General features: G+C 46.6%; 1 protein-coding gene across 1 annotated transcript in view; it reads right to left on the bottom strand.

Annotated features, from left to right (window-relative positions):
* Nucleotides 1–24,715, bottom strand: part of PRRG1 (proline rich and Gla domain 1) — a 39,380-nt gene extending 14,665 nt beyond the window's left edge. The window contains exons 1-2 of the mRNA XM_066577306.1: nt 24,619–24,715; nt 16,606–16,651 (exon numbers count right to left, since the gene is read on the bottom strand). Coding sequence (XP_066433403.1) covers nt 16,606–16,615 — 10 coding nt within the window. The 5' untranslated portion in view covers nt 16,616–16,651; nt 24,619–24,715. The remainder of the gene's footprint in view (nt 1–16,605; nt 16,652–24,618) is intronic.
* Between the last annotated feature and the right edge of the window lie 584 nt (nt 24,716–25,299).

The raw sequence follows: 25,299 nt of genomic DNA, 5'->3' as shown, positions 1-25,299 counted from the left end.
ATGCTGTTATTTAACGTTTTCCTATTTAGGGTACAGCGGGTAAAGATTCCTGTACAGAGCTGCCCTTTTTATGCATAGACTAATAGGGCACGTCTAGGGTCAGTAGGGATTATTCTTCTTATGCCATCAGAGAAGGACCCAGTTTTTCCTATATGGTACATCACATTTGTCTATCACCTCTTCTGGTTGGATACCAAATTATGGTGCATCTATGGCAAGTATAGGCTCTGGCCTGTAACAGTTTTATGTACGGTTTGCCCATTTTAACTATTACAATACAGGTTACATTTTGCTCTTCAGCAATATATACAGAGTAAAGTAAGACTTTGTTACACAGACCGAACTGAGAAGAGGATCTGACACCCAACAGTTGTCAGGGAGGTGGCCACTACAACCCTGCCATTCATGGCCGGCACGTGTCTTCTTCTGATGAATTGCATTTTCCCTGGTAGAACGTTCCCCCGGGCTTATCAAATGCCATCTGCTCAGAGTGATCCAGCAGTACATGTGCCAGCAGCGGGTCTATTCACAGTCAGCCATTGTCAGGTGAGACCATTCAGCTAGGACATTTTCTGGAGCAGACAAATGTTTAGTCATTTTAGAGAAAATTGCTCCCTCATCTAGCAACAGAATTTGGCTCTGTTCATAATGCCTTGTGGCTTTAGCTGATTGCCGGCAATGAATTCATCATATGTAAGCCCCAATAGTATAAGGCCTTCCTCACACAGGTGCGTTTTCAGCACCGCGCTAATCGTGGTATAACGCTCCCATTGTTTTCAATGGAGCCTCTCAGATTGCCACTTTCTAGCACCGCGATTTTCGAGCAGAGTCTTTTCTATTTTTTGCCATTTAGGGCACCTCATCCATAATGGGGTTTGCTAAAAACCTGATGAGGGGCCAAAACCCCCAAAACAGCTGTCTGTGTATGGATTCTGGCTTGGTTTTCAATTCCCAATCATTGCTCTACAGACCTGTATAATGGGTCAAGGATTGATTTGAAAGAATGCCGCCATCCAATAGGTGGCGCTGCAGAGGTATTGTCTCATCTTCCTTATTTGCATTTTAATCAGAATTGTAAGACCCTGTTTACACTGACAGATGATCACTCAAAAGTCGCTCAAACGACAGTTTAAGTGACCGTTTTGAGCAAATATCTTTGCATAGTCTATAGTAGCTACGAAAAGCTATGCAGGCAGAGCGGGCTATCACTCGGCGAACAATACAGCAATTTTGCATAAGCTGCATAAATAGCTGTATTGTTCTCCGCGATTACAGCTCACGTCCCACTGTGAACTACCAGCAGGACGGGAGCTCAAAGAATCTTATTAGCCCTGCTGACTGTGATAACAGCCAGCAGACAGCACCACTGATAAGAGTTCATCGCTCAATTCAAGAAAACTAGAATTGAGTGAGGAACGATTCGTGCACGAAAACTGCACGATGTCCATGCATTTAGACCCAACGATTCTCGCTCAAAAGACGGCTTTGAGCGAATTTTGAGCGAGAATCATTGGGTCTAAATGGGCCTTTAGGGGGGGCGTGGCTAGCGGATGGCGGGATAAGTCGTACCTTAAGCGAGCTCCCGCGTCTCTATCCCTACCAGCAGCTTAAGAGGCACCATTAAGCAGCGGAGAACGGATCCCGGACGCCACATGGGGAAGAAGAAGCTGCCGCGATCTTTGTCCTGCACTCCGGTCGGCAGAAGGGGCGCGCTGGAGAGGTTCCTCGGCAGCGGAGGTGAAGCCGCCGCCGCACACAAGATGGCGCCGGCTCCCACGGGACCGCAGGCGCAGGAACAGCCGAGCAGTGCAGAGCTGACACAGCCGCCCGGAGGGCACCTGGAGGAAGCGGAGGGCAGGGACAGACCGGCCAGAAACCAGCACAGTCCGGGGGGAAGCCCTAAGAACCACAACGCTACAGAGCAGACATCACAGGAGGAGGAAGCAAGATATAAAGGAACTGTGAGTACAACAGAGAGCAGCCCCTGCCCCAAACATGGCTCCCCCCAACCCACAATGCAGTCTCCCATAGCTGATGAAGGTGATAGCACAGCATTGCAACACTCCCCTGCATACAGCACCACAAGCAGCCCACCTCAAAAAAGATCTAGCAACTCCCCTGACAAAATAAGTGAAGAAGCCTGGAAGAGTCGTATTATGGCCATACCAACAAAAAATGAGCTAGACGAGTTCTTCAAGAGATTAGAGGCATCTAACAAAAAAGCTCTAGAAAATATCCACAACGATATACAGCATCTAGGACACAGAATAGTACAAATTGAGGAGGCACAGGAGGGTGCGTCAGCCATTTTAGAAACCCACAGACAGGCTATCCAAGCACAAGCAGACCAAATTGCCGGCATCATTACACACCTTGACGACCTAGAAAACCGAAACCGGCGCAACAATCTGCGAATAAGGGGTCTATCGGAGGAAATAGAAGGGCAACATTTAGAACTTTGGGCGCAATCCTTCTTCCGGCAACTACTAAACCGCAAAGCGGAAGATATGATCGAAATAGATCGGATCCACAGGGCCCTCGGACCCAAAAATGCTGATCCCAAAAGACCAAGAGATGTAATATGCAGAGTGCATTTCTTCAGAGATAAAGATGCAATCTTGAGAAAAGCTAGAGACAAGGGGGACCTGCAACACGATGGTAGACCCATAATTCTTCTGCAGGACCTGGCACGCCACACACTGCGGATGAGAGGTGCCCTAAGACCCCTACTGACGGCCCTGAAAGATAAGGGGATACCCTACAGATGGGGGTTCCCTTTTTCTTTAACAGCCAGAAAAGATGGGAAATCTGCCATATTCAGATCAATAGGAGACCTGCCCAACTTTCTGGGTACCTTACAACTACCCATGATAGCGCTGCCGGACTGGCCCATGGTACCGACGGTTCTGGCCCCCACAGCACAGGAGCAGTGGCAGAGCGCACACCCCAAACCAAGACGGGAAAAGCAAAAGGCAATGGACAGAAACACCTGATCTCACTGCAGGACCCCGCCACGCACTATGTAGTAGTGTATGATCCACCAAATATATCCGGCATACAAGCATAGTCGCATACCTGACTCATACGGGAAATAGTACAACATACTGCATGATCTTCAACTTCACCCAAATTGTTTATGTTTGGGGAAGAAAACGAACTAGACCAGAAGATACCCACTTGGCGTCCGGAGGAGCAGAATGACCCGCTCCACAGAGATCGGGAAACGGGCGTTATCCGAGACTCTAATATAGTATATCATTCCAAGTTATACAACGATACAGTACTAGTTAAATTGTTGTTTTCTCTTTTAGATTGCAAATGATGATTGGTGCCTCAAGAGCTTTAGACCAGGGCCCAACGAGGGGCTGCAGCACTATCGTAAGGATTGCGTTGTGGGGGGAGGCGCGGGGGTTCGGCGCAAGTCTTAGCCGGTACCTACACGTCCCTCACACAGGGCGACCAATCACATTTAGTGTGAATGCGGGCATTATATATGCCAGCAGTTCTCCCTGAAACCAAACGCAGTAGCTGGATACTGCGCAAGGTTCTACCTGATGAACCTTTTTCTTTCTCTTCTTTCTCAATTCTATCTTTCTTCTTCCTACCCAAACCACCCCACCACCCTCACCCCGACCTGACTGACCTACAACCATTAGCCGATCTAATCTATCTTATGCCCACGGTGACCAATGGCTGACATCACATTTTGCACCTTTAATGCGAGAGGACTGAACGGACCTGCTAAGAGGGGGCAGATCATGGACCACCTCCACCGGAAGGGGATCATGGTTGTTTTCTTCCAGGAGACCCATTTCCAGGACACCAAGATACCTAAGTGTAGATATCGCCACTATACTACCTGGCATAACAGCCCACACCCAGACAAAAAAGCAGGCGGCACATCCACAGTAATCCATAAAAATTTTCCGCACAGATTACTCTCTTCAGAAATGGACGAAAACGGGAGATATGTGTTCTTAAAAATTCAAGTGAATAACGACATAATAACACTTGCTAATGTGTACTTTCCCAACCAGGACCAGAAGAAGTTCGGTATCCGAGTGCTGGGGACCCTGGCGGCTTTCGCAGGCGGCTCCTCCATCATCCTCGGTGGAGATTTCAACTTAATCATGGATCCGGCAAAAGACTCCTCGGGGGTAAGTCGGGGGTTTCCCCCTCAACGACACGTAGAATCCGCACGGAATTAGCAAAGCTCAAATTAGTCGACTTATGGCGAACATTACATCCCAGAGAGAGGGACTTTAGTTTTCACTCGCCCGCACACAATAGTTATCACAGGCTAGACCACCTGTTTATTTCACACGGGTTGTTGGACAGAAGGCCGTCGGCCTCTATGGGCCCCTTCCTCTGGTCAGACCATGCTCCAGTTTGGGGGTCCTTGATGGGGGGAAACACTGAAAGAACAAACCTCACGTGGCGACTTAATGATAACTTGCTAGAGGACGGAGCTTGCCTGCAGGACATTCAACAATCAATAGAATCATTCATAGAAACTCACAAAAACGATACTACACCCACGCCCTTTAAGTGGGAGGCACTAAAATGCGTCCTTAGAGGGATCTTTATATCGCACGGGGCACGATTAAAAAAGATGAGGACGGCTAGGCTAGAAGAGCTGTTGATACAGCTCGACGGCCTGGAAACGTCAAATAAAAATTCACCCGCAGACAGCATAGCAGCAGAAATCTCCACAACTAGAATTAAAATCCTGCGCATACTAGATCAGGCGTCACTATGCCGTAGGGACAAATTCAAGGGACTGCACTATGAGCACGGAAATAAATGCGGTAAGGGGTTAGCGAGGGCCCTCAATCCTAGAGAAACACAGACATACGTGTTTGAGGTCCAAAAACCCGGGAAGGGGATGGTCCACAGCAACACGGAGATCTTAGAGAGCTTCCACACTTATTACCAGGAACTCTACAACCTGGAGGGGAACCTAGGGGACCCCAAGAATAACCTCGATGCAGAGAAGAACACATACATAACTGAAAACTCCCTCACCCACATAACAAGCGAGGAAGCGGGGGCACTAGAAGAGGACTTTACTCTGCAAGAGTTAAAGGAAGCAATCACCACATTAAAAATCGGAAAGAGTCCGGGACCCGACGGTCTAACCCCCCGCTTTTACAAAATATGCATGGAGAAACTAGCCCCTCTGATGCTGGAAACATTCAACGCAGTCTCGAGATCATGTCCCTTCCCGGCGCAGGCCCTACAGGCGATAATCACGGTCCTCCCTAAGCCGGGCAAGGACCCGTCATGCTGTGGGAGTTACAGACCGATTTCACTACTCAATATAGACACCAAACTATTTGCTAAATTATTAGCGAGTAGATTAAAAACTCATATACCTAGCCTGATACATGGCGACCAGGTGGGCTTTGTGCCGGGAAGGGAAGCAAGAGATAGCACAATTAGGACCTTGGCCCTGATCTCGAGAGCGACAGAGTCTGGTGCACCATTGTGCTTGCTGTCCGTCGATGCCGAGAAGGCGTTTGACAGGGTCGATTGGGGATTCCTGGAGATGACCCTAAAGCAGTCGGGGCTGGGCCCTAGATTCTTGGGGTGGATCAAAGCATTATACAGCAACCCGACAGCAAGGGTAAGGGTGAACGGTAGACTCTCTCAGCAAGTGAAGATCAGAAACGGCACAAGACAGGGCTGTCCGTTGTCTCCATACCTGTACATCCTGGTAATGGAGACATTGGCAAATGCACTCAGGGCCAATCCCAGCATCAGAGGGGTACAGGTGGCAAAAAGTGAACAAACAGTAGCCCTATACGCCGATGATTTATTATTATACCTCACAAATCCAAGGGTGGCGCTCCCCTGCGTGCTCGAAGAATTCCGCAAATTTGGCAAGGTATCCAACTTTAAGGTAAATCTGAACAAATCAGAAATCCTAAACGTCAATATCCAAGAAAGTGAAGAGGCAGCCCTGAAGGCATCTTTTCCATTCAGATGGAAGAAAGAGGGGATTAAATATTTGGGCATAAACATTACCCCTAAAATGGAAGACCTGTTCCAAAAAAATTACCAACCGCTAATAACAAAATTAGAAGAAGACCTGGACAGGTGGCGCAGCGCGCCCCTCTCCTGGTTCGGTAGGATTAGTTCAATAAAGATGAACGTCCTCCCCAGGTTCCTGTATATGTTACAGACGGTGCCCATTCGTCTCCCAGGGACATACATGCATAGAATCAGGAGAATAATGATGAGATTTATCTGGGGCGGTAGGAGGCCGAGGCGCAGCTGGAGGGCCCTCACAGGGCCAAGAGACAAAGGGGGCATGGGGGTCCCAAATATCTCACTCTACCACAAAGCAACCCTGACCCGGCGTATACTAGAGTTGACACATAACAAGACACAGAAAAGATGGGTAACTATGGAACAAGAATCGATACCATATAGGGGAGCAGGCCTTATCTGGATTCCAGGTAACGGACAACACAAAAAGCTGGGACTATCCCCATTCACAGAGGAGTTGATCTCAGTGTGGCTGGGAGTGGCCTCCAGGTTGGAATTAATCAAGAGACCAGGACCACTAACCCCATTAGTGGGTAACACAAACATCCCGACATTCCTCAAGGGCTCACCTCTTGTTAATATGTTAACAGAAAACCGACCAGGGGATATACCAAGAGTAAAAGATATGATCACTGGAGAAGGCCTAAAAACACTGGAGGAAATTTTGGGGGACCGGGGACCCCCAGCTGGAGCATGGTATCAGTACCTCCAACTATGCCACTATGTCAGATCCCAAGGAAGTATAAGGTTGTTGGGATCAGCTCCCACAGCGTTCGAAAGCCAATTTGTCCTCAACCCAAAAACAAAAAGTAAAATCTCTGATCTATATCGCTATATGGTAGAAATAGACACTGGGAGGTGCGGGATAGCCTTAGAGAGAGAGTGGGCGAGGGAGCTGGGCCGCTTGCCCCCCGAGGAGGGCTGGAAAAAAGCCTATATTCTAACACATAAATTGAACATCTCAAGCAAATTTCAAGAACTGAACTATAAAATTTTGACGACATGGTATAAAACACCAGAGCGGTTGGCCAAAATCTTCCCGCAGCACTCGGATACCTGTTGGAGATGTCTCACGGAAAGGGGCACATATACACACATCTGGTGGTCGTGCTCGATGATCGGTCCCCTATGGCGGGATGTGGGAGCCTTATATTCCTGGATCAGCGGGAAAACTGTCCGGCTGACACCAGAAATAGCGCTATTGTCAATGTTTCAGGGGTCACTGGTGGGGGCCAAGAGATCACTGTTGAGGTTCTTTGTACTGGCGACTAAACAAGTGATCCCACTAAAGTGGAAGGTACCGTTGGCCCCCACCAGGTTGATGTGGATAGAAAAACTGGATGAGATCGGATATATGGAGGAACTGTGTGCAAGAGATGAAATGCGTCTCAAGAAACACCTGACGACCTGGTATGCCTGGTCCTCGCAACGAGAAACGGTTGAGATCTCCAATTGGGTCACGAGTGGAATAATCCCCGCCCCCAGGATCCAACCACCTCTTGACGACCAGAGGCATATAAAACGGACTTGAAGGGAAAGGAACACCAGGTCAGTCTATCCCCCCCCCCCCCACACTCACTTCTCCCCTTCATACTATTCTTCTAACTTTACTCTGTTTTTCTCTTTTCCCCACTCTAGACTCTGCTAGAGCTATATCTGACAAATCGTACCAACTATTATATTAAGTTAACAATATTAAATGGTTTATAAAATACCTTAAGGTATAATGTTCCAGATTACAACTAAGAACCAGACAGGAGGTAGTTGGTAATAGTTTATTGTTAACAACATAAAATTGTTTGATGATGCAACATGGCCAGAATTACTGGCCCCGGATGATCTATGTTTTATTTCTGTTAAAAGACAAAACTGAATAAAAATATTTTGAACCATAAATGGGCCTTTAGTCCATCAAACGTACAGCCCATAAAAAAAATAAGGGACTGATGTAGATGTGGTGTCTGGTCCAGCAGTCATATTACAGCAGTAGTTTTATTTAACCAAAGAAGCATTGAAAAAATTAAAGGGAACCTCTGACCCCTGGGTCCCGGGCGACTTCACCGATTTCGAGAGACTCTGCATGTCCACGGACTCTATCAGCCACCCAATTTCAGTGCTATACAAGATGATGCTTGACTGGGAGATGGGGGACGCCCCTCCAGACTTCGTGGACGCGTGGGAGGAGGAACTGGGTAGGAGCCTACCCCCGGCCGAATAGGAAAAGGCTTTTGCTTTGACGCATAAGGGGTCGGTATACTCCAGACTCCAAGAGCTAAATTTTAAAATAATTTCTCGTTGGTATAGAACCCCGGTCAGGTTGCACAAAATGCTCCCACAACTCAGCCCGGCGTGCTGGAGATGTCCAAACGCAACGGGAAGTATGTCCCCTATTTGGTGGAGCTGCCCGCCGATAGCGTCTTTGTGGAAAGATGTATTAAGTCTTTTCAACAAGCTAAGTGGCGGAGACGTCCAGCTCACTCTTGAAGTGGGGGTACTGTCCATGTTCCCGGGTTCTATATCCAAGACGAAGAAAGGCCTATTGCGCTTTTTTGTATAGGCAGTCAGACAGACCATTCCAAGATTCTGGCGGTCTGACGCCTTTCCCTCCAGAGGTCACTGGGTCGAAGCCATCAATGAACTGGCAAGATACGAGGAGATGAGGGCGGACGAGGTCATGAAACCTGAGGTTACTACGCGCTTTGGTGGCCCTGGCTGGAATTCAGAGCCACCACTGAGGCCGCAGAGTGGATGGCACGGGGGTCGCTGCCTCCTCGGTCACTCTGCCAGCCCTCCTCTTCTCCCACCTGAAACCTGGGGACCAGAGAAGTGCGTAGTCGGAGCCTGAGCGGTTAATCCGCTATGAGGCGACGTGGGTAGACTTGGCCACCGAGACTCCCCAACGTCATTAGACGCAACTGACATGGTCGTTGTGCAAGATTAGCATGGTTGCCTGGTCTACCCCCACCCCCACACCCCCTTCTTTCTCTCTTTTCTTCTCTATGCCTTGTCTTTCCTCTTCTACTGTCTGTTACCTAGTTCTGCCTTATTACAAAATTGTGCTCAGTTAAGTATTGTTAAACACAAAATCGAGGACAACTCGACTCACCTCACTAACTATGTGAGAGTGGGGCGGAACGAGTAGACATTCATACTTTAAACTGTATTGGAGCTCTTGTGAAGTCTTCTTAAACGCCCTCACTGTATCATTACATTGATTGTCCTAATAAAATCTTTTTGAAAAAATTAAAGGGAACCTGTCATCACCTATGAGCACCATATAAAGTTATGATGCTCATAGAACAGGTCTAAGAAGTACGTAGAAGTGATTTGCATACTTTTATGGCTCAAAGTACCTGTGCTATCACTTGTGAAAATCAGTACATGAACAGTGCAATGAACTCATCTCTGCATGTTGTGCGCGCCTACACAGAGACCAGTGCATGTGTGCGGGCGCAGCCTGCAGAGAGGAGTCCACTGCACTGTCTGCACAACTTCCAAGGGTGACAGTATGGGAACGTGCAGCTGGGAAACTATGCAAGGCATATCCAGATATTGCTGTAAATCCTCAACATATATACTCAGGCTATAAGAATACTCTTTGACTGTTCTCATATCTTACTAGCAGATACAAATTGTGCTAGTCAGTGCAACATACAGGTTTTATGATTGGGCAGCTCTGAGAGGATGAAATCCATAACTAAATATCTAAAGCCAATAGCAAATAGGCTAGGAGAGCTACATGATCATAGTTAATCATAATCTCCAACAAGATAGGCAGCAAAATCACTTCCTCTACAGAACAATTATCATGTATGTTCACAGGTTCATTACATCCATCCTCTGAATATGCTTTCTGCAACATTACATAGAGATTCCCTGAAAGTAAGAGAAGCAGTACTGATTATAATCAAGCTTAGGTTGCATAGCAATGAGCACGAACGTACGGCTAACAATACCCTCAGTCACTCGGCACTGACAGGTAATGTATTTGGTGCTTCAACAAGGGTAAAAAATGAAGAAGTGTTTAGTAAGGATACATATGTAGCATCCTGTTGCAGTCTGCTTGAGAATGTGCAACAAAGTACAGTGCAATGCAGGTGACAGATGAAGAACACCTACAGTCACATGCACAGGAAATAAATCTGTATGAGATTGAGAGCATGTCGCCATTGCTTTTTTTTGTTTGTTTGTTTTTTTAACTACAGCATCCTCAGCCACAGATTATGAAGTATGCTGTAAAATTTGCTCATTTGAAAAAGGTTCTGCTGTGGAGCCCCAGAGGTCGGCACATCACATTCATCCAGGTCAAGATTAATCAGTAGGAATAAAAATAAAAAAAATATTCAAACTCAGTCGCTAGCAAATGATGCTCTGCTGGCGATGACAAGTGACTGGCAGCCTGTCTGGAGCCCTGGAGAGCAGCTGGAGAGTCCCGGATGGCGCCTGCTAGGTGAGTACCGATTTCTTTTTTTTCTCCAGGTAGTGTAGCTAGAGCTTGCGCTTACTGCTGCCAAAAACATGGTACCAAGTCGTGCCAAGTTTTCAGCAGCGCTGAAACCGCTGCCCATTCATTTCAATGAGCGCCACACGGCTGAAAACGGCCAAAATGCTTAACGCTGTACAAAAACATCTGTGTGAGGGAGGCCGTAGGGCTGAATAGACCACTCAGTGTACAAAAGGCTTGGGATACGTTCCCCATGGGACAGATTTGACGTTTTTTTATGCATTGAATCTGCACAATACACAAAAGGGCAAAAAACTCTGTTTTTATTGCACAACTTACTGCAAAATACTTTGCATTTGCTGAAGATGGCAACCTTTGCATAGCAGATTTAAAATCTCGCATGTCAAATCTGCTGCATATTACGCACGGATGTTTTCCAGTACCACGTGGATGAGATTTGTTAAAATCACATTCTCCTGGCTTCTACTGTAAATGCTGCGGATCCTTTGTGTAGAAAATCCACAACATTTACCAACATATACCCTAAGGCTGGGGTCACACAGGGTGGATTCTTGGCGGAAATCTCGCGGTTTGGCCGCAGCGAAAAACTGCGAGATTTCCGCCGGCAGAACCACTGCTTCAAAACCCGCGGCGGTTTTGAAGTGACCCGGCCGCTCGCTCTTCTGCTGCGGCCGGCGCTCCCATAGAGGAGAGCGCGGTCGCAGCGGGGAAAAAAAATGGACATGCGTCCACTTGGCTGACTAATCTCGGGATTAGCGACCGCAAGCGCATTTGCCGCGGTGAAATTCCGCACGGAATTTCCGCAGCAAATCCGCCCTGTGCGAACCCAGCCTTACAGTTGTAAAACAAAAGCAAACCATTTAAAACTAACTGAATTTCTGCATTGAGGACTAATAACATGTGGACTGATTATTAAAAAAAACCAAAAAACACACAATTCCAGACAAAAATATTGTAACTAAACTAATAACACATAATAAGTTTACAGATCTATGCGCCAAGTAGGAAAACAGAACAGCACAAATACATAAACGTTTGTTACCAGATTTTTTTAACAGAACTATCAGATAACTGAAACTTATTTCAAAATTATGTTAATAGAAAATTGAAGTGCAGACGTGTTTAACCATCAGTCTCAGATAAAAAGCAAACTAGAATTGGAAACAATTGCGCAGCTTTTCAGCCCAGCCGCTGCATGATATTAGTAGAACAGACTGCTGCTATGTACAGATGCTAACGTGTACTGAAGGAGCCTCGAGCAAGAAGCAACTCGCACTAAAGCATGGCGTTCCTGTGCACCAACTGAAGATTAAAGGAAAACTCAATATAACTTTTGTAAATCTAATTTTTATATTTTCCTTTTGGCTTTTATAGACATTTATAAGGTACTGGTGCATTTTGTCTCCACCAGGACTAGGGGTTCAGTTATAGGGGAGGGGCAGGTGACAGGCACAAGTGAGGATTGGATGATGGACAAGTAAGTGACACTTCTCTTGTCCTGCGCCACCCTGGCATCTCAGCATCAGTGGCCGCTGTGTGTGTCCCCCCACCCTATCTCCACTCCCAACACAGCCACCGCTCTACCATTATCTCCCCTCCCAGCTGCTGTTGTATTGACTGCCACTGTCCCTTTTGGAGTGCCGACTGCGGCGCTGTTAGTGTTCCCCCTTGCCTGCCCATGGCCACTGGAATTTGTTCTTCCATCCACCTCCGGCATTCAAGCCGGCCACGCTGTCTAATGGCAGCATTCATGGAGCCGTCGGTTTTCCGGGGTGTGAAGATTTTTTTTTTTTGCTAAAAATGTTGTTCCAGGTCGTGTGGATGGGCGAGAACACACTGGCCGAGCGCGCAAGAACGTCTGTACCTATCAACAGGTATAAGCACAATAAACTAAGTTATAATGCACATACGACAAGTCACTTAGAGCCCAGGGAGTTATTACTTAAGGCCCTTTTACACACAACGATTATCGCTCAAAAGCCATCTTTTCAGCGACAATCGTTGCGTGTAAATGTGCCCATCTTTCACTTTTCAACTAAACGATGATTTTCATTTCGGGAATGAAATCCATCGTTCGGCAAAAGAGCTGATAAGACGGACCGCACTCTGTGTTCTGCCCAGGGAGCGCTGATTACATTGTCTCAACTGTCAGCCCAGCGGCAGAACAAAGGGAATGTATTCCGAGAACAGCGGGTGGTCTGTTCTCTGAATACAGCTCCCGATGGCTCACTTGCTACTAATTGGTATCAATAGGCATTAGTACCAAATAATAGTTTATGCAAAATGATCACTCAAAAGCCATCTTTTGAGCAATCATCATTGTGTGCAAAAGAGCCTTTATACTTACCCAGCTCCCTGATCCAACGTCACTCCCAAAAGTTGGACCAGTATATGCACACAAATGTGAGGGAGGGCAAACAGCCAAAAGGTATGCATTTTTCCAACAATACATCAAGTAATATATGTTTTAGCACTTTTTTTTTGTTTTTAAGTGTGCACACTCAACAGGTGGCTAAAAAGCGATATCAACTGCCCCTTGACTAATTAAGGACCGGGCTGCTTTGTACCTTTAGGACCAGACACTTTTTAGGGATTTTACCCATGTGGTAGTTTTACTGCCCTATTTTTTTCCCATTAGCTACCAAAATTATTTTTGCTGCGTTTTTTTCCTGTAACTATAGGGCTATTTTTTAAATATTTTTTCCACTGACTAAGTTTTATTGGGGGTAATAAGCTTAAAAAAAATGATTTTTATAACATTTCTAGTTTGTTTTTTGTTTTTTTAATTAGTATAATTTACACTAAAATAAAGTATGGGAACGGGTTCCTCATTTTGTTTTGGACGTTTTGATATATAATATGTATGGCTTTGGATTACAGGGCACATTGGGCGACGGTTTTAGTTGGCGTCGGCTTTGGGTTATTATTAGAGATGAGTGAGCATACTCGCTAAGGACAATTGCTCGATCGAGCATTGTCCTTAGCGAGTATCTCCCCGCTCGGCAGAGAAGGTTCGGGTGCCGGCGCGGCTGACAGGTGACATCTACCCTCCGTTCCACCCCGCTCTCCCCCGCAGCTCCCTGCCCGCCGCCAGCAGCCGAATCTTTGCTCCCGAGCGGGCAGGTACTCGCTAACGGCAATGCTCGATCGAGCAATTGCCCTTAGCGAGTATGCTCGCTCATCACTAGTTATTATCTTTCATGTATATACTAGTAATTATTAGGACATTATAGTAGCAGTGTTTCTGCTGGCACATCACACACACAGTAGCTTGATTACCACACAAGACAAATACAGCTTGGCTCCTCCCACAGCAGTGACATCACCAGAGGTCTTTTAGCCTGCCGGATCTCTGTGGTGGAGGTAGGTCAGTGTGTTCTGTCAGGACTGTTGAGTTGTGTCTGACATAATACCGCTTTAGTTGTATTCTCATTTTTTTTTTGTCCTCCCCAATTCAAGAGCCCTAACTGTGTTGTTCTTCTGTCGGTCAGACTCTGTGTTTTATATAGGCTGTAGGACCTTCAATGACGTCACCAGGTGGGCAGAGCGATGACATCACCGGGGTGGAGCACAAGAATCACACACACACACACACACGCACGCACGCACGCACGCACGCACACACGTTAGTAGTTTGATTGTTGTTTTACTTATATATTGAATTATGTTTTTTACCATCTATGACCCTCATGATGTCATATGGGGGACATTCACACGTATGTTTGTTTTTTATTTGACATTTTTCCACTGTAGCTGGGGCATCCTTAGGAGCTTTAGTTACAGGGAAAACATCCCCCTGTAGTGACAATAGTGACTGGCAGAGCTGATCAGGGTCTGCAGGGACCCTGTAGCTCTGCTGTCCCAGGGAATCCCGGCGGTCACGTGAGCCCCGGGCTCGCGTTGTGGAAGAAACACTTCCACTTTTTAGTACATATTGCTCATTGACCACTGTATACTCAGGAAAGGAGGAGGCAGAAAGGGTTAAAACTCACTTCTTCCCCCGAGTTATCAACTGTGACTAACAGCTGACAACTCGTCCTGTTTCTGATTGATTGCAGAAGCAGGAGGCTAAAATCCACCCCATAATTTTACATATGGCTGGGCTTTAAGCACGGGACCAAGCGCTGTAAATTTACAGTGCTTTGTTCTTAATGGGTTGAATTACAAGGTGCTTTCTACTAATTTTACATATTATACTCATTTCAAAATTCTGACTGCAATAAAACTGTATGTGGACCTGAGAAATCCGATAAATGTTGTGCAGGTTTTTTTTTTTAGAGGAGTTTGTCTAGTTGGAATAAGGACTTTAACCCCTTAGTGACAATGCCTATTTTGGCCATGAGAACGCAACGTTTTTTGGGGGGAATTTCCATCTCCACTTTTTAAAAGCCATAATTTTCTTTTTTTTTTCGTTGACATATCCGTATGAGGGCTTATTTTATGCATGGTGAGCTGTAGTTTATTGGTATCATTTTTGGGTTCATAGGAAATATTGTAAAATTGTAATATTTCTTTGGAGTAGGGAGAGAAAACAGATTAATTGCGATAAGTTTTTTTTTTTTCTTACAGCATCAATCATGCAGCTTAAATGACATAATGCATTTTTTTCTGTGGGTCAGTATGATTGCGATAATACCTAAAATATTTTTCCACTTTTGCACAATAAAACCCCTTTTTTAGGAAACCATTAATTTTTTCGACATCGCTGCATTTTTACATAGACGGAGCTCTATGCGTGATGAGCTTTTTTTTTTATTGGTACATTTTGGGGTACATACGCCTTTTTAATCATTTTTATTGTGTTTTTTTGGGAGGCAAAATGAACACACAAAAAAAAAAAAAAAAAAAAAGCACATTTTGCCTCCATTTTTATTTATATTTTACAATGTTTGCCGTGCAGGGTGTTCAATTTATTGTACAGGCCAATACAGATACAATGATAATAGAGATGAGCGAATGTACTCGTTTTGAGTAATTACTCGATCAAGCATCGCTATTTTCGAGTACCTGGCTACTCGGGTGCAAAGATTCGGGGGGCGCCGGGGAGCGGGGGATGGTGTGGTGGAGCGGGGGGTAGCAGTGGGGAACAGGGGGGAGCTCTCTCTCTCTAACTCCCCCCCCCCCCACTCCCCTCTGCAACCCCCCAGTCACCCACGGCCCCCCCCGAATCTTTTCACCCGAGTAGAGAAGTACTCGAAAATCGCAGTGCTCGAGTGAAAAAGGGTCGTGGCCGAGTACGTTCGCTCATCTCCAGATGATAACAAATATGTAGGATGATTTACATTTTTTATTTCTTTTATAAAAATACAGGAAAGTGCAAAAACACTTGTAATTTTTGAACTTATTTTTTCTTACATTTATGTCCCTGTAGGGGGCTTCAACCATAACAGCTATGATGATGCAGTGCAGGACTTCTGTACTGCAATGCATAATGGCTCACAATAGCGATTATAGGCAATGGCAAGCCCAGACACCAGTATCTGGCATCCTGTTGCCATGTCAACCCATCGGCCCTCCGTGATTACAATACCGAGGTCTGATGACATCACAGAGTGAATGAGCCTTTACATGCCGTGATCTTTGTAGATCGCTGCATGTAAGGGGTTAATACTGGAAAACAATGTTCTTATTGATCTCTGGTGTTGCAGCAGGAGACCAGCTATCAGTAGAGTCTCAATGAGAGATGGCGAGGGCTCAGCTTCTAATCCCGCGCCATCCACATGGCGTACGTTTAGGTCCTGGTGCTCCGAGTACCATACTGCTATGACATAAACTTACATCATATAGCGTTAAAGGGAATGTGACATTAGAAAATGACCCATTGTATAAATTAAATTACATTTTATATATTTTAAGAAATCATGGTGATTTTATCTAATTTTTGATATCACAATCTATTTATATAGATATTTTTTAAATCCTAAAATCCTGCAGTTCTCGCACTGACCACTAGGCCTACTAGTCTGAAATTTCCTGTTCTGTAGAGAATACATTTCTGCAATCATTATTATCCAAACATGTAGGTGGTTTCGCCACACTTTTTAACAAATGGTATGCATTTCTATCCTATAGGATAACCCATTACTTACCACTGGCCATGATTCTGCTGCTTCACAAAAGAGGAAAATTAAGAGCCTGAAGAGTGGGAAAAAAAAGTGTTAAGACAACGGACTTGCAAGAAATTCAAATACAGTTACATTATAGCTCATTCATTTCAGGACACCAAAAATAGGGCAAATAAACATGCTTTTACTTAGACCGTATGCACACGGCAGAGCCGGATCCCGCATGCGGAATCCAGCCCCATCAGCAGCGGCATTCGCACATACCTGCATTCTTGAATCGTCATCAGTACTGCGGATGGTCCGCACGTCTCGCCGTGCGCATGACGGATTTTATAAACTCCTGCTTTTCTTTCTGACCCCGTGGCCTGTCCGCAATGTCAATTACGGATGGGCTGTGGGTCGAACGGCTTACACTGACTCCACTAGAAGTCATCCGTGCAGACATCGCCGGGAAATGGGGCATGCTGCATCCTCGAGCGGAAACAACAATTGTGTGTGTGAGATATGTGGTCATGCGCAATGCATTCGCTGGCATACGCGGTCTCTGCCGGCTCACACAGACTGGTAAAACACTGCATGCAGAAACTGAATGACGAATGAGAAGCGGAAAAATTCTCGTTGGTCGTTCAGTCGGGGCATGCACTTACACTGAATGATAATCATTCCGATACCCGCTGGATGCAGGAATCTGACGAGTTATCTGCCCGTGTGAAAGTATCCACCCTTAGCAGCGATCACAGCACTTATTTGCCTAAATAAATGCATATCCATTAGAGATGAGCGAGCGTACTCGGATAAGCACTACTCACTCGAGTAATTTGCTTTATCCGAGTATCGCTGTGCTCGGGTCTGAAGATTCGGGTGCCGGCACGGAGCGGGGAGCTGCAGGGGAGAGCGGGGAGGAACGGAGGGGAGATCTTTCTCTCCCTCTCTCCCGCCCGCTCTCCCCTGCGACTCACCTGTCAGCCGCAGCGGCACCCGAATCTTCAGACCCGAGCACAGCGATACTCTGATAAAGCCAATTACTCGAGCGAGTAGTGCTTTTCCGAGTACGCTCGCTCATCTCTAATATCCATCACTACCTTCTTTTATGAAAAACTGAGAATTTGAGTGGTGTATATTCAACTTACTGAGCAGCAGTGTATGTATACTAAAACTCATTAATTCAACTCTTGTTTGCAATGGTTAATTCTTTCATGCTCTGCATCCTAAGGAAAACTGAGAAAACAAAAAGTGGTAGTTTCCCTCAATTCAGCCCCACTTCCTTCCGTTCAGCAACGTTCGCTAGGAGATGACAATGCTGTCCTACTTGCAGGTGTCACGTTGGAAGCCACACTTTCCGTTCCCTTGAACTACTGCACACAGCTGATATAAAGAAGTCTAAAGTTTTCCAGCATATTCCAAGTAAACATTTAATGAAATAACAAATCGGTAATGTCTAGGATGAGACAAAACTAGTAAATCATTTATAAAAAGTGTAAAGTCTTCACTTCTTTCACAAACAACTTCTTGTAGCCGATAGCATGAGTCTAAACCCGCAAATCAGAAAGATTACACCTTGTTTATTCTATTTACTCCTCAGATTTGTGGGGGGTTCTGCAGCGACTCCCCATAATCACCCGGTATTGTTGTATTAGATTACCACCAGAAGTAAGGGGTGGCGACATAATACAGCAGTCTTCACAATTATTAACACCACCAGCTTTTAAATTGGTTGGGGGTGTGTTTAATCCCCGAAGTCACGTCCTGAGAACAGCAGCAACATTGGGAGCGGCGGCGGCTGAAACACTGAGCGGGCCAACCATCTGTCAATGGCACAGACCCGGCGCCTGGGTCAGAGCAGAGAGCCACCGGCAGGGACGAAGCAGACAGCCGACACACCAGGGTCCCAAAATGTAGGCGGACAGAGCAGTGAGGGAGCGAAGCCACACCATACCAGCGGGGGGATTCCTCCAGCTCTGTGTCGGTGACACTTCAGATGGAACGGGGAACAGCTGTTCGCTTCAGAGTGTGGAGAGATTTTTGCCTGTGTAGGAGGCTTAGGGTTAGTGTTAGTTTTCGTGTTAGAGCTAATATTCTAAGCCTAAATGCTGTCATGTTACAGCTGTAACATGGAAGCATTTACAGCTAATAATCTAAGCCTAACATTAACCCTCACCCTAACCCTCCAGCACAGGCAAAAATCACTCCACACGCTGCTAGGAGCTTAAAGATTTCAACTAAATCGGGAGCCAGGGGCATTCCTGCATCCAAGCCCTGTCAAACCCCTAGCTTCTGGGTGGTGACAAGATACAATAGTACCTAATCACCCGTTATCTGCAAAAGAGAGGGGCCAAACATGACTGTCGGATACCCGTCCTAGAATGTAATCCTCATGGGTTCCATGCTGTTCACGGCCTGTGGATGGCATAATACTGTACATTGTTCTTATCAGGCTAAGGGCTCCTCCACACTGGCGAGGGTGATATCGGGCTGTGATTCACGGCCCGATATCACCCTCGCAGTCCTTCTGAAAAGCCCTGGACGCCGGGCACTTTCACATTCCTGCGGGGGTTCCCGACATCTCCACTGTGGCTGTCATGGCCGCAGCATTGGATCGTGATGTTCTCGCATTGTTTTCAATGGGACCAGCGCTGCTGCCACCGCCTCAAAGGCAATGGGCGACATCGCAAAAAGAAAGGAGACAATAGTTTTTTCATGCAGCATCGCAGGGGTGAAAACATCGCAAATGAGAATGAAACTATTGAAAATCATGGGTTTCATAATCATGCGTTATCACTCACTCTTGCATCACGAGAAAATCGCGCAATTTTTTCACCAATCTGAAGGAGCCTTTAGGGCTCTCTCACATGAGCGTTTATGCTGCGCGTTATTGGTGTAATACGCAGTAAGCTAACATTACTTTTAACGGTGCTTCTCAAACAAAATGCACGCACAAAATAACACTGCATACACCATCTCGGCATGTATTACGCTCACATATGTGTCAAGTTAGTGTATGGGGATTTGTCAGCACACAGCAGTATGCAATGCACTGCATGCTACTGTGAGTTCCCTGCATGGTAAATGCTCATGTAAGAGAGCCCTTACTGCAACTAAAACTGAGCATACACAATGTGCTCCGGCAACCTGGCGGAGTACTGGGGGGGGGGGGGGGGGGGGGTACACACATCAGGAACCAGATGTGTATAATAAAAATATATATATATCTATACATCGCCCGACTCCCTGGCATCTCCCCTATAGCAACACCATAACTTAGTTTATAGTGCAGTAGGGGGGTAGGGTGGGGGGGGGGGGGGGGGTTACAGGTTCCCTTTATGGAAGATTAGTTTGAACTGCACAGAGAATTGGAGGGCTGCTGTTAAAATGTACACTCATTGTACATAAATAAAAACAAAAATCCCTCCCCTAGAAGGAATTGTAGAATGGAACGACACTTTCCATGTGTAATTCTAACGTTGATATGAGTAAGTGATTACAATATCAGAGCAAAAGGATCAATTATTGTGGAAAACTGAACACTTGCATGGAGGCTCTAGTACCCTGTTGTACCGCCTCTAGCTTGGATACAAGATGTGATACGGGGAGGCATAGAGGCTCTAGTACCCTGTTGTACCGCCTCTAGCTTGGATGTGAGATGTGATACGGGGAGGCATGGAGCCCTAGTACCCTGTTGTACCACTTCTAGCTTAGATACAAGATGTGATACGGGGAGGCATGGAGGCTCTAGTACCCTGTTGTACCACCTCTAGCTTGGATACAAGATGTGATACAGACAGGCATGGAGGCTCTAGTACCCTGTTGTACCACTTCTAGCTTAGATACAAGATGTGATACGGGGAGGCATGGAGGCTCTAGTACCCTGCTGTACCCCCTCTGGCTTGGATGTAAGATGTGATGGAGGCTCTAGTACCCTGTTGTACTGCCTCTAGCTTGGATACAAGATGTGATACAGGGAGGCATGGAGACTCTAGTACCCTGTTGTACTGCCTCTAGCTTGGATACAAGATGTGATACGGGGAGGCATGCAGGCTCTAGTACCCTGCTGTAACGCCTCTAGCTTGGATGCAAGATGTGATACGGGCGGGCATGGAAGCTCCAGTACCCTGTTATACCACCTCTAGCTTGGATACAAGATGTGATACAGGGTGGGCATGGAGGCTCTAGTACCCTGTTGTACCGCCTCTAGCTTGGATGCAAGATGATACAGGTGGGCATGGAGGCTCTAGTACCCTGTTGTACCACCTCTAGCTTGGATGCAAGATGATACAGGTGGGCATGGAGGCATACAGGTTCTGTATGGTATCCTGCAGCATATCTGTCTACATTTGCTGTAACTGAGCCTCTAGATCATGCAAACTTTTAGGCTGTTAAAGTTGGCGTCCCAGATGGTCCCGTACACCGGGAAGACCACAGAAGTCTGGCAAAGTTGTGGGGACATTCCTGTGACCCCCTTGCTTTGTGCAGCTGAGCATTATCCTGCTGGAAAATGTCTCTTGGAAGCTGCCATGAGGGGAACACATGTGGCTGCAGGATGTCCTGAACATATCGCTGAGCTGTCATTGTCCCTCGTACCACTACTAGCAGCTTCTGTCATTTGCATTGGCCCCCCAGACCACCACACCAGCAGTGGGGGCACCCCTGCAAATAGACATGACAGTTGGTGGATGTCAAAGGCAGTACATGGAACAGGTGCCATAAGACCAAATGTCCTTCAGCTAAGTGCCTGGTAGTGGTGCCGGCAGACACAGGGGCCTGTAACAATGGTGCCACCTGTCTCTGGATGGCTGATGATGAAAGAGTTGAAATTGCTAATGATTGTCAGATGAACTTCACTACCGCTTGTCGATTGAGGGCATCCGGTTACCTTGTGTGCCCCCACGCATCCACTGGTCCCAACTCCTCCTAACAGTCTGGTCAGAACGGCCCAGGAAGCAGGCAATACGACCATCCAGCTTCCTGCATTCCACTAATGCCCCCTTTCTAAGGCTGAAAAAAATCGTGCAAGATTTGTACATTGCGAGACGCACAAATATTAACCCCATTCTTTTGGATGTGGTCATATACATGAGCGATGTCTTTTTTTTTTCCTGCATGACACCGCGCCGCGCTACGATGCAGGAGAAATAATCCTAGCATGTCCTTTCTTTTTGTGATATTGCCCACTGTTAAACTCTAAGCTAGGCAAAATTTCTTCAATTGCATGTCTAGTGGTCAACAAGCTCAATACAAGTGGAAGAAGGAGTCCACTACACAGAAGGAGCATCTGAGAGCCTTTTATAGGCCAAAGGTGGAACCACTTTTAGGGCCCCGGGTGGCAAGACCATTTATCTAATCACACCCCAACTCTAATCATTTGTATATCTGCCTGAGATGTAACTGCATGCTGGGTTTTGTAGCAAAATGACAACCTCTTCTAGGTGCTTGATGATGTTTGACCAAGAGTGCATATACTAGACTGGGGGGACACATTTACTATTTGGTGGTCCTCCTGACGACACCCCAGCTACAGTGCGGCCGGTAGACAGCGCCCTGCGGTATTCGGGCCCGACCGGCACTGTTTTGGCTGTGACACCAACAATATTGGAAGATATTACAAGTCACTTTTCAACCATGACGGATGGTATTGAGCTGTACTAAATATTAAAAGCAACGAGAGCTATTACAGATATGACTAAGTGATATGGCTCTTAAATTGTTGCCGACTGCCAGTTTACTGCCGGCTATACTCTAACGCCAAGATTTATGGGTACATAGCGGCGCCCGCGTGTGGCCAAAAAGCTAAGTGGCCATGTAGCCCCCAGGTTGCAGTCACGGAAATATGCAAAATATTTACACAACTGCAATACGCAGATTCGCTGCGCACATTGACGCACGCAAGGCGAAAACACAAAGGTGCCTTTATGATTGTAATCGGCAATTGATTCAATATTGGCTACTCCGATGGAACAAAACAGGAGAGGCTGCGATTCTCTTATTACGCTTCTTAAATACGCACATATGAATACAACCAGTGAGAGGTTCTAGTCACTGTGTGCTGCGCTGTATAGTTATGCCCATGTGAACGAGCGCCTAGACAATGTACATAGGTGAGCGCGATATTGGTCCGAGAAACTCAAACACGCCGTACATGCGTGGTAAAACAAATATTGCATGTTGCGCCAATACTTATAATGGTAAAAGCCGCATTGCACTTGGCATGCAAATATGATGCCATTTTTGTCCCTTATTAGGAAATAATGCATGATATTACTCAAAAACAGACAATCGCACATGTAAACAGACCACTGCGAGTAATGGGTGCTATTTCCATGAGAGATTTGTAAGTCTCACAATGCGCAAAACTTGCACGATAAGTACAACCTTAGCAGAATGGCAGCGCAAATTCCAGACGTTTACAATACAGGGCAAGTAAATCCGATTCTCCAAATCTCCTTCATGTGGGGGATTTTTCTGTAACAAATGCGCATCAACCTGCGGGTTACATCTCTAGCACACGCCTAAATGGATTGCGGAAACTTCACATATCTGCAACGGATTTCACCATAGAGATCAATAAAAAACACATTCTGCACATAAAAGATTAATTAAATATACTGATTCTGCAAGAAAAATCGCAACGAATTCTGGAAGGTCTGTGAAGGGCGGTAATTCGCTGCATGCTGCCCGTGAGAGAGCCGCACTGTTCGCAATGACAATGTGTACTGGTTGCAGGCTGCCAATCGCCATGCTCTACCCTGGTGTGTGCGCACGCGTAATGTGCGCCAAGGTAGAACATGCTGCGATCTTTATTGCACGTGTATTTCACGGAACATGTGTGAGCAGCAACATGGAGGCCTAAAGCCGAATGAACGCGGCCGGGGCTGATTACACACGCAAAATCCGCCCCTGTGCCCAGCCAGTGATCACTGCGTACCTGTCCGGCTTCTTCTATGTAGTGCGGATGTTCCAGCCGGCGCACATGCGCAGTACAGATTATGCCGCGTCGTCGCTAGGCGATGATGTGGATTCTGCGACCTTTCCTTAATAATGATTGCGGAGGGGCGCCTATCAAATGAAGCCGATGACTTCAATGGAAGCCATCCGCGCTGGAAGAGAACATGCTGCGACTTTCCTACCGCAATCGCGAGTGATTTTCGCCTGTGGACATGGAAAAGCGTTTTTCCATAGCGTGTCTATTTGCGGTATTTGAGGCGAATGCCCGCTCTGGATTCTGCAATTCAAATCCGCCCGTGTGCATTGGGCCTATGGCAGATTGATACAGTGTGATACGCTGCAGCCCTACGTTCGTGCGTCCGCAGAAACACAGCATTAATTGCGCAGCTAACACGTTCTTTGTGGGTGCCCTTAGTGATGCCCCCACTGCCAACACATCACCGCAGACTATAACAAAACTCTTCTGTGGGAACTTTTTTTTTTTTAAACACATTTCTAGCTGATATGAAATATACGCAGCGCTGGAAACCCCATTGAAATACTGAATATATCCCCCAATAACCCCGGCTTGATGACCTGACCGCACACAAGTGTCACCCCGATACCTGGCTGGAATGTAACGCATCCCAATAATGGCGGCTGGCGTGCGTCACGCATTACAGCTCATCACCCAACTGGTTTGTAAGCATAAATCATTAGTAGATGAGCTGCACGTAATTAAGGCCGCTATGCAATAACAGAGTATCCACCCAACCGTGTCATCACATCCATGAGTAACTGTTTACCCAGGGGCAGATACTGCGCTCCAGGGACAACTTATTGTGCTCCTTACCCATATTGCCTTGTACCACATATATGATACATACACATATCTGCATTACATATTATATAGCTACATACATATAGGGTTTAGTAAAATAATGGAAACACTTAGATGGGCATCAGCAGTTCTAGGTGTTTCCACTATTTTGCTGCCATCCACAATAGAATGTAAACAGTTACACAGACGCCCCGGTAATATGTCTACAAGTATCACACACGTCCGCACATACTACCAGCAGCCCCTCCCCCGGCAGTGACAGACCCCGGAGCAGATACCTGCGCGGCCCGGTACACAACTAGCGGCAGCCGCCAGATTCCCCAGGAGACTCCACTGGAATGGGACGGAGCGGCTCGGAGTGGGCGTGACGTCACGGTCATGTGACCGGGCTGTGTAGGAAGGGGCGGGGTTGCGGGGCGCCTGGCGCTAGTGGTGGAGCTCGTGAATGAAGCGGTGCTAGGCAGTGCGGAGCGGCGGCGGCCGCTAATTACGGGGTGCTAGTGTTGTGTACACATGGGCAGGCTGCGGGGGGCGCTACTGGGAGGGCAGCAGCTTAGGTATCTCTAGAAGAGTGTCTGCTGATGGATTGTAGGCTCTTAGAGCAGCTCTATCACCGCAGTGTGTTATTATATGGGCTGTCTGCACATACTCTCTGGCGTATGCCGGTGCTGTAGAATTACTAATAGGAAGCCAGGATGTCGTGTGCAGGGGGCTGCGGAGTGTGTAGATATGTACCGTCTGTGGCTGATATATACATACCGTATAGGTGATTCACTGCAGAGTTTGTTGTATATTTACAGGAATTTAGGAAAGCCTGACGTGTATTTACTGACCCTAACATTGTAATACTGCAAGCTTATCTCTTTAAAAAGGATGAGCCGTGTAGGAAGTCTGGGGAAATGGAGGAGGCAAAGAATTGGCGCACCGCCTCCGCGGCTCTGTGTGTACACGTATACAGA

Source organism: Eleutherodactylus coqui, chromosome 1, assembly GCF_035609145.1.
Source record: "Eleutherodactylus coqui strain aEleCoq1 chromosome 1, aEleCoq1.hap1, whole genome shotgun sequence".
Taxonomy (NCBI): Eukaryota; Metazoa; Chordata; class Amphibia; order Anura; family Eleutherodactylidae; genus Eleutherodactylus; species Eleutherodactylus coqui.
The sequence above is the reverse complement of the archived record's forward strand: the minus strand, read 5'-3'. Positions and strand labels throughout refer to the sequence as shown.